This window comes from Lathyrus oleraceus, chromosome 4, assembly GCF_024323335.1.
Source record: "Lathyrus oleraceus cultivar Zhongwan6 chromosome 4, CAAS_Psat_ZW6_1.0, whole genome shotgun sequence".
NCBI classification, from domain to species: domain Eukaryota; kingdom Viridiplantae; phylum Streptophyta; class Magnoliopsida; order Fabales; family Fabaceae; genus Lathyrus; species Lathyrus oleraceus.
The window spans coordinates 133515413-133525660 of record NC_066582.1 but is presented as its reverse complement, the minus strand read 5'-3'; the positions used below and the strand labels follow the sequence as shown (position 1 = coordinate 133525660).

Below are 10248 nucleotides of genomic sequence, written 5' to 3'. Positions count from 1 at the left end.
TGACACTACCGGTTTGAAATCCATGTGAAATTGTAACTGCTCCCAACTTCCTCACGAACCTTCGATGGCAACTGCTCCAACGTACTGTCGACGCTGAATATCAAGGCCTTTGGGCTTGTAAATTTCCCAAGTCTTTCACCTTACATGTCTCAATCCATTAGTCTTCTTGATGAAACAAAGACTTATGTCAACCGTATTTTTCGAGATTCTGGACATGTTTCCCAACGATCCAGGTCTTGGGGGATTTATCCCTGAAAGTCCTCTAAACCACATTTCTCTATGTTGACGGCTCGTTCGATCTCTCGTTGTTAGTCCGTCGACGCTCCATCATTAATGCTCTTTAAGACACTTCATAATACTTTCTCTCAATAAATGTTTTTTCATTGATATTCTTTGTTGACTTAAAAATCCAAATATAAGAATATTATATGTATTTTTATTTATTTATCTAACCTTAGAATAAAAAGAAATACAATGCAAATACATGTAAAATTTAAATTTACCATATGTATGTTCATAATTAAAATTCTTTATATAAAAATGTTGATAATTAAATTTTTATTCAATTACTATATTATTTATTTTGACAAGTTTAGTTATCTAGAGTAAATCTCCGTTGTAAACTTGCCGGTGAAGATTAGAAAAAGAAGAGGAACTAAATCCCCACTGCAAGCCGTTTACAGTTATGTTCTGAGTTTTCCACTTCGTACTACAAACAATATCATTTCCTGACCGAATCTCAAACAATTTCTCAACAAAATGGCGGATCCGATCGCAGCGCACCACAGATCCGCCACGAATCTCTTCTCCGATCCACTCGACTCCCACCCGCTATGGTTCAAACCGGCGTCGTTTCTCTCCCCTGACTTCGATTCCGAATCCTACATTTCCGAACTCCGAACCTTCGTTCCCTTCGACACTCTCCGTTCAGAGCTCCACAGCTACCTTTCGTCGCTAAATCATGAACTCATTGATCTCATTAACCGTGATTACGCTGATTTCGTTAACCTAAGTACTAAGCTCGTCGACGTGGACGCTGCCGTGGTGCGGATGAGGGCACCACTGGTTGAGCTTAGGGAGAAGATCGAACAGTTTAGAGGATCTGTGGATGTTTCGCTTGTTGCTATAAAGAATGGTTTGAAGCAAAGATCTGAAGCTGCTTCCGCCAGAGAGACTTTGGAGCTTCTTCTTGATACGTTTCACGTCGTTTCTAAGGTAGTGCTTGCAGATTTTATCTATGGTTTTTAATTGTTACTGATTAGTAATTGTGATTTTGATTTTTTATGTGAGATCTAATGGCATTTCGTGTGTGTTTGGTTTTGCTGTTTGAAAAATTGATTTTGAGTGAATTGATTCTAAAAATAATGATTTATTTGTTGTTGCTATGAGTGAGTTGAATGTGAAGTGATTTGTATTTGGATACATTCAAATTCATGTAAGAGTGAGTTATACATTAAATTCATGGGTAAACATTAGTTGTAGAAGCAAAAACTCCAAATTCTAGCTTCAAGTTAGAATCAATCTTGGAGGCAAAGTTAATTTTAATCGAGAGCATCCAAATTAGCCGAAATCAATTTTATGCCTCTATATAAATTTTACCTCCTCGAATTGTGAAGTAATTTTCCACAGCGATAGTGCAATCCTTACTACCTAGTATAATGCAGTGTATTTGTTTGAGTACGAAGATTATTATGCTATTGTGTTTGAGGTTTGTTTAGTTTTAGTTAGGGTCTAGTATCAATGACATTGCTTGGTTGTTGTTAATCTCAAAGAAGGTTTCAAAAACTGCGGGGGAATCTTTATCATCGTCTGGACATCACATTCGATAAGATTTGTATGTTGACAATCATTTCTTGCATTGGTTTTGGAATCCTTAGGGTTGAGACAGAAGGCACTGGCTCAATATTCTGCTAGTACTAGGCCTCTGCAGTGCAGCAGTTATGTAATAGGTAGTAGTAGTAGTTATTTAAATAAGACAGTTATTTACTAAAAGGGTAATGCTAACTTGTGCCCCAAAGGCACAAGTTAAGAGATAAATAAAGAAACAAATTCTTGGAAATTGTGTATTGAATTTATTAGAAATTTATAATTAATAATTTTATTTATTTTTTCAAAATAAATTTTCTATTTATGGATTTCTTAACATGTGCCCTTGGGGCACAAGTTAGCATTTCCCTTACTAAAATAAGTATAAATAAGAGGGGATGAGCCAGATAGAGGGTATTGGGTATTTTGTAAAGTATGTTGGTTAGTTTAGGAGAGACTAAGCTCTCTAATTCCTAGAGGTTGATAATTTTCTGCAGTTACTGTTTGTATGTTTGTGAGAGTTGCAATTCTGTCTTGTAAATAACCACCTCTGTGGAAGTTATTCTCAGAGTAAGTATTCTTTTGTTAGGAACCCAGTAATTGGATTCCAAAGAAAGAACACTTTTTATTAAAAAATAGGAAATAACAAGAGAGCAAGCTCTCCTACATTGGTTATAAAACCAATCAAAACTAAGATATGCCAAAGATGATTTCTAAGGGAGTAGAAGTCTTAATTTGTAGAAAGGGACAAGGGGTCACATGCAACTAACTAAAACAGAAAGCAACCTTACTAACAATTAACTTTAACTAATTAATTACTCTAACGAATTACTTTAACTAATTACTCTAACGAATTACTTTAACTAATTACTCTAACGAATTACTTTAACTAATTACTCTAACGAGTCATGACTACTTTAACTACTCTAGTTTCTCTATATTCTTTATCCTAACATCTATGTTATTCAATAAACCATAACTATCCCATAGTTAATTCATAACAGTACCAGTTTCTAACCTATTCGTTGACAATTGCAGGTTGAGAAACTAATAAAAGAGCTGCCCAGTGTACCCTCTGACTGGTCAAATGGAGATGTGAATTTACCGGAGAAAAATTCATTGAGCAATGGGGTTTCTGTGCAGCATGTTGAGAACGGGACAAGTGTTAGAGAGACTCAAAGTATGCTGCTGGAAAGAATTGCCAGCGAGATGAACAGGCTAAAATTCTATGTTACACATGCAAAGGTTTGTTTTAATTTTTTCATTTTGCTGAAAACTTGAATGTTGTGTTTATGTGTCTATATACTTGTGTCTCCGATTTCCAGGAAAAAAAATTAGTTGGCACAATTTTTTTTGTAGAAAACTAAGTTGATTTTTTTTTTGCAGAAGCTTGGTGAGAGACCAAGGTTATATATACTATTATGTATGCTATGTGTTGGGTGTTATTTTGGTTACTATTATTTACACACACACCACTGACTAATAACAATTCTGAAAGGAAAAAAATAAATGAACCTGAAATGGAAAAAACTGACAATGATAGCCATGTTCAGGTAGTTTATAGATATGAGTACAACAACAATAACAACAACAACCAAGCCTTAGCCTACTAAGTGGGGTCGGCTACATGAATCAACTTCCGCCATAATGTTCTATCCAAGACCATGCTTGCATCCAAATCCTTATGATTAGTCAAATTAAATTTATTTATTATGTATTTAATTATTATACAGAACCACCAGTTGAAGGTCCATAATATACTGTTTGTGTTTAATGTGCTTTCATTTAGCTTCAATTGTAGTTGGTAGGGTCAGTGGACTGCAGAGTGGGAAAGTCTTGAAAGGGAGCTATTATGCATGTTTGTAGTGGATGTTGTTATCTTTTTGTTTGGAGGAATCCTTTGATTATTTGTTGAATAGAAATAAAAATAGAATCAGGTTTTTTTACTATGATTAAATATCTCATGTCCACTATCTATTTTGTTATTTCAACATTGTCATGATGAACTAGTAGAAAAAATGACAATTTGTAAAAGCTTGCCAAGAATTAATGGTTAACATTCAAAGTGTCAGATGGTTGATAGCATTATATGTGCCTTGAAGTTTTGCTTGTATTGATATACTTCATATTTATTTTAATTTTCTTCTAACTTTTTAGAGGTTTGTGGTTCACTGTAAAATTGATCTTTTTTGTTTAAATCTTAGTACATTCTGTGCTCATCTCTTTTTCTCTATTCTGCCAGTACAGAACCTGCCTTTTATTGAGAATATGGAGAAGAGGATTCAAAATGCAAGCCTATTAGTAGATGCAAGCTTGGGACATTGCTTTGTAGATGGTCTTGAACACCGGGATGCAACTGCAATTTACAATTGCTTACGTGCATATGCTGCCATTGATAACACCAAGAATGCAGAAGAAACCTTCCGTATTACTGTTGTGGCTCCATTGATACAGAAGATTATCCCACATGGGTCATCAGCTGTGGCTGCTGGATCATCTGGGGATGGGCTTGAAAATGATTATCAACAAATTAAGGAATGCATTTATAAAGACTGTAAATTTTTATTGGATATTTCTTCAGCAGGTACATTGTCTTACTTTTTCTTACCACTTTAGGATTCTTAATAGCCTTAATCTGTTATACTGCATTGGTTTCTTGGACCATGTCAGTCCTTAGTCCTTCTTGATCTTAAAGTTATAACTTGTTAAATCACCTTGCACTTTTTTTTACATGTACTGTTACTTGGTCAGTTATGGTCATGCTTGCTATTATGCTGTGCCAACATATATCATGCTTACATATAAATCCATTATATTTTCATATCTAAAGTTTGGTATTTGGTGCAGAAAATTCAGGTTTACACGTCTTTGACTTCTTGGCCAATTCAATCCTTAGAGAGGTTCTTTTTGCTATTCAGAAGGGAAAACCAGGCGCGTTTTCTCCTGGAAGACCAACAGAGTTCTTGAAAAATTACAAATCTAGCTTGGAGTTCTTGGCCTATCTAGAAGGTAGTAGCCATATCTCCTTTCAGCTAATCTTACTTTTCACCTTGAGAAACAAAAAGAATGACATGGCCTTCAAGTGTCAAACAATTTTGTTTATTTAATATGTTTTAACAATGTATTTTCTAAATTTATTGATACAAGTAAGAGTATATATATTCACTAATATATGTCAATTAATTTCATGCAAGGCTACTGTCCGTCCAGATCCGCTGTTGCTAAATTTCGATCCGAAACAATTTATACTGAGTTCATGAAGCAATGGAATCTTGGAGTGTATTTTTCATTGAGGTGATTCTCTTCTTTAAGATGGTCATAACTTTATAAGAATACCTGAATTATTAGTGATATGGATCTCACTCATATCTTCAATTGCCTCAGGTTTCAGGAAATAGCAGGGTCTTTAGATTCTGTACTGACAACATCCAGTCTTGTCCCCATTCCAAATTTAGATCCCGGCGAAGCAAATTATCAAGACTTAACACTCAAACAAAGTGTAACTCTGTTGGATAGTTTGAGATTGTGCTGGAGAGAAGATGTTCTTGTCCTTTCTTGTTCTGACAAGTTCTTTCGCCTATCCTTGCAGCTTCTTTCTAGGTCAGTTTAAGGTGGAATGTTAACAGTTTGTGTTTCTCTTTTGTGGACAAAACAGAAGCCAACTTCTCTTTGAACTTACAGATACTCAAATTGGCTGTCATCTGGATTGACTGCACGCAAGAGTCATAGTACAAGCACTAGCACTGGGCGTGAATGGGCTATTTCAGCTGTCATGGATGACTTTATCCTTGTATGCATCATGCCTTTACTTTGTTTTTATATGCATCGCGCTCGCTTAATCTCTATCTTTAAACTTGAAGAAAATCAGGAGATCCACTACTTTAAATACTTCATTCCCATACATATGTCTTTAAATAGGCTTTGCTCTGTTTGAGAATTTGGTATAAATAAAAATGGTACTATAATGAAATAACAATTGAGTTGCTTGCATTATTGCCAGATATTCAAAATGAGGATGTGATTACACATTACCTAAATCATAACAGATGGGAAATCATTTGTAGGTTATTCATGATATCAGATGTTTGGAGGAGCATGTTCGTGGTGATTACTTACAACATGTGGTTCATGTTTTATCTTCATGCTCCTCCGATGTTCTTGAATCAGTAAGGCAGAGCATTTTACAGAGTGGCCAATCCTTGAAATCTTTAGAACCTTTAGTCGTCAAAGCAGTGGTGGAGTCACTGGTGGAAAAGTCAGTCGAGGTAGGTTGTATTCTACAATGTTTATTCATTAAATTGGTTGTATTATTCAGATGTGGGGATGAATATCTTTGCAATTTTCTCGACTTTATTTTTCTTCCTTTGCTTCCCCCAATTCCCTTCCAGTTTGTTTATTTTTTGGCTTGTTCAAAAATAATCTAGGACTTGAGACAGATGAAGGGGATAACAGCGACTTACAGGATGACTAATAAACCTCTACCTGTTAGGCATTCACCATATGTTACAGGAGTATTACGTCCCCTAAAGGTATGTGACATTGATTAGGTTTTTATGGTTTATATTATTTTCGCCCTGATTATTTCTTTTCGTAGTTAGCTGGATTTAAACACAATGGAATAGTGATATATTTCTGTTAGGATGTTTAGTCTGATATATTTATGGGGATTGGTTTCTTTATTACTCTCTCTCGTCCTATTTGTAAGAGACACATTTAGTTTTTTTGGCCCTCTTTATAAGAGACATTTTGTGTATTAATTGATAAATTTCCTTAAAAACCCATACATTATTGATAAATTTTATTTTCACAAAATCTTCTCCATACAAGTAGAGACATTAATGCTATACACTTGCCTATTTCCACACCCATTCCAATGTACAAGGCACAAAAGGTATTCAACATTAAACCATGGTGGTTTAAATCAAACTGGTATTCGGCTGCCGGTGCTTCATTGGTGTTCATGAAAGCAGTGTTCTAGTCTATATCTAGTAGCGTTTTTAATTTTTAAGGAACATGGAGGTCCAGTTAATGCTATATATATGAAGTATGTCTCTAAAATACTCCAAATATAAAAGGTGTTGGAACTAGAGGGGCAGTTGAAATGCAATCTATGGATTGTCTTGCATTTGATGGAAAATCCTGATCCACAACATTTTAATTTTGATTTATATGTTAACTTGGTGGCTAAAACAATTTTTTGCGTTTGAAATATACTCAACCCAAAGAAAAAGGGGATTTCTAATCCCACCCTATGTGGTGGAAAAGGACCCTACGAAAATCCAAAATTACCACTCAGATTCCGGAGATGCATCTCCGGACGCGCCCCAAAATACACCCAATACATGCGTAAGTGAATCACACCTTCAGTTTGTAAAAAAAATAGTCCGGAAATATATTTCCGGAATCTGGAAATACATTTCCGGAAATTTTGAGCCCATGTACTGTTCGTTGTCAAAAAATGGTTTTAGCAGCGCTATACCTATGTTGCAAAGCAGAATTTGAACAAACTTACAAATGTTTAGAGTTGGAAAACCTTGCTAAGATACACATTCTTATTAAAAGTGCGGTTTATTTCCAGTTCTTGAGACATGGATATGTGTCTATGTTATTAGCAACCTAAGATGCAGAAGCTGCTTTGTAATTATTATACTTCTCAAGGACACAACATTGCTGCTTTCATCTTTGTCTGCACTTACGTTTTACTATCATTGATATCAACTGTGTTGGCATGTTCAACTAGATGTCTCTTAACTTACTTTAGAAAAATCTAAATGACGAATATAAAGAGGCAAGAAGCTTTGTTCAAGGTGATATTTTGTTCGGGGCTCAAGTTTTCTAGAAATGTATTTCCGGACAATTTTTTTTTTTTACAAAATGAATGTGATTCACTTACTCATGTATTTGGTGTATTTTGGGGTGCGTCCGGAGATGTATCTCCACAGTCTGAGGGTATTTTCGGGTTTTCACAAGAGTGTGGTAGAGATCTATAGGGTGCGTTAAGAAATCCCCCCCAAAAATGGAGCAAGAACTTAAGGGGCACTTGAAATTTTGCAACCCACTCAAATGCTTTTTGCTAAATTTTGGTGGGAAATCCTTGGCAAGGAATTAAAATTTTATTGTTGGGGTGGGTACTATCAGCTGTATCAATTGCATAAAGAACTTTTAGTTGTTTGCATTTAAATAGTTTTTTGCAATAAAAAACATTTAAATCATTTATTGAATAACAAGGGGTGTTTTTGGAATATAAAGTGGCAATAACAACTTTTGATGTTCTACTTGATTTATGTAGTTTTATCATTTGTCTGTTAAGAAATGGACCAGAGGGAGTATTATTGTGTAATGCAAGACCCTTTCACATTTTATCGGTTCTAGTTGTCGGAAAAAGGAAGGGTTACTTTTTCTCAATAAACTGACTACTATTTTTTATTTTCTAATCTTAAGTTAATCCCAAGCTTTTTACCGGAATTAAACATCTACTGTTAGGTGGCCTACTTTTAGGAAACCATTATTTAGTTATGAACTGTTGATTATTATATGTTCATGTAGGTATATCACTGCTTCTGGGAGCCCAACCACATTTCAATTTTAATGCAAATTTTATAATTAAACAACTATTGCTCCTCGGGCTACCTGTTATTAAGTTATGAATTATTGGAAGGCGGACAGGATTATTACATGTTTACGTAGGTATCCCTGCTTGTGAGACTTTGACCTCACATTTCAACCCCAAAAGAAAGTCGTATCTTTGTTTTTGTGCTTAGCATTTTAGTTAGAGGCCAGGGAAACTATGCTCATGCAAATTGAATCCAATTTGATATGGTGGGTGGCCTTTCATGTGCCCAATTTTGAACATTCTCATCCTTGTCTACGGTCTCCACATGCTATAAAAATGGGAAGATAACATCTAATTCCCCTCTTAAAATAGGAAATCAAAAGTTTAAGACGAAGAACCTGCCATGAAAACTGGGTTATGTATACTTTGAGAGAAAAGTTATTTGTTTTCAATAATTTAGTGTGTATATTGATGACATGCAGACTTTTTTGGATGGGGAAAGAACCTCTAGATATTTGGCAAGTGAAACTAAAAAGGAAATACTCCTTTGTGCTGCAACTGAGATTACTGATCGTTATTATGAATTAGCTGCCGACCTTGTTAGTGTGGTAAGAATCCAAACTACATTTATGAAATTACTATATTGATGGAATTTTTATCGCTTGGATTCTTTGATAATGCTTAAGAAATTTTGATTACGAGTAGGCAAGAAAGACAGAATCTTCACTTCAGAAAATTAGACAGAGTGCACAAAGACGAGCGGGGGCAAGTTCAGACATCTCCGATAATAATGTGTCTGACACTGACAAAATGTGTATGCAGTTATTCCTTGATATTCAGGTATGCATGATATGTGCACATGAAACTGTGCACATGCAACTTGCAAGGCATGGTTTCAAAATGAATTTTTTAAGGGGATGTCCTGTAAACCAAATGCTTTCTTTTAGATGATAACCCTGCTCTTTCATATTGTCACCAGGAGTATGCCCGCAACCTATCTTCCCTAGGGGTTGAAGCAGTTAATATTGCATCCTATCGTTCATTATGGCAGTGTGTGGCTCCAGCAGATAAGCAGAACACAATTAAATTATAAGAGTTTTCATCTGTGGAGTCAATGTGGCTTGTAGATTGATTGATTGCTTTCTTGGTTAGCCAAGATTTTCTTGTGTAACTTAACCATAAAATCTAGATTATACAAATTAGTTGGCTTTTACACAATAATCACAGGTTACCATAGTTGTTGAAAGGGAGTTATTTTTTTGCTCGCAGCTGTTTTTATATTTTAGGTTTTCCTTTATCACTGGGATAGGTTCTCTGTTGATATCTCTGGCTTGTTTCTTATCATCATTCTTTTAAATTGCATTTGCAAATTTGTGGCCAACTTTTTGTTGGTGGTCTTCAGATCCTTGTATACCCTTGATGTATGTTTGGTTTTGGTATCAAACCCTAGTATGGAGAAATGTGATGTCGACGCCACTTTTGGTGTTCAACACCGAATTTGTTTATGGAACGGTTTCAATTTTTAATTATTCTCTCTCTCTCTCTATTATATTAATAGTTATAGATGATATTGATAAGAAAAGGAAATTCTTGTACACATTCCAACAACTTTATGTAAATCTGTTTTGAAACTCACTTTATATTCATATGCTATGCTAGTATACTCTAATATCTTCCCCTTAAATGGTGAGAGTCTAGGCTATTTCTGAAAGTTTGCAGCTTTTGAAAGCAACTTGTGAATACAATTTCAGTCTCTTTTGAATACAGATTCTGAAAGCAACTTCTGAAGTCAATGTTGACTTGTCCACAACCTTAGCTGATCTCTTCAAGCAAGAAACCTTAAAAAAGATAAGGGTTTTGTGAGAAGATTGTCATATTGATGGGTGGTT

The 10248-nt window shown here is 35.1% G+C and overlaps 1 protein-coding gene across 1 annotated transcript; it reads left to right on the top strand.

The window, feature by feature from the left end:
* The first annotated feature begins 606 nt into the window (after window positions 1-606).
* Window positions 607-9888, top strand: LOC127074054 (conserved oligomeric Golgi complex subunit 2). Its single transcript, XM_051015316.1, has 12 exons — window positions 607-1215; window positions 2845-3051; window positions 4054-4390; window positions 4654-4815; window positions 5001-5100; window positions 5191-5406; window positions 5488-5596; window positions 5871-6071; window positions 6231-6335; window positions 8842-8967; window positions 9065-9199; window positions 9339-9888. Exons 1-12 carry the CDS (start codon window positions 760-762, stop codon window positions 9450-9452), a joined length of 2268 nt encoding a protein of 755 aa, XP_050871273.1. The 5' UTR covers window positions 607-759; the 3' UTR covers window positions 9453-9888.
* The last annotated feature ends 360 nt before the right edge of the window (window positions 9889-10248 follow it).

Excerpts from the sequence above, each read along its gene's own strand:
- LOC127074054 (XM_051015316.1), top strand. The coding sequence starts at position 760 with ATGGCGGATCCGATCGCAGCGCACCACAGATCCGCCACGAATCTCTTC. Across the intron at positions 1,216-2,844 it reads CGTTTCACGTCGTTTCTAAG|GTTGAGAAACTAATAAAAGA; the intron begins GTAGTGCTTGCA and ends TGACAATTGCAG. Across the intron at positions 5,101-5,190 it reads GGAGTGTATTTTTCATTGAG|GTTTCAGGAAATAGCAGGGT; the intron begins GTGATTCTCTTC and ends CAATTGCCTCAG.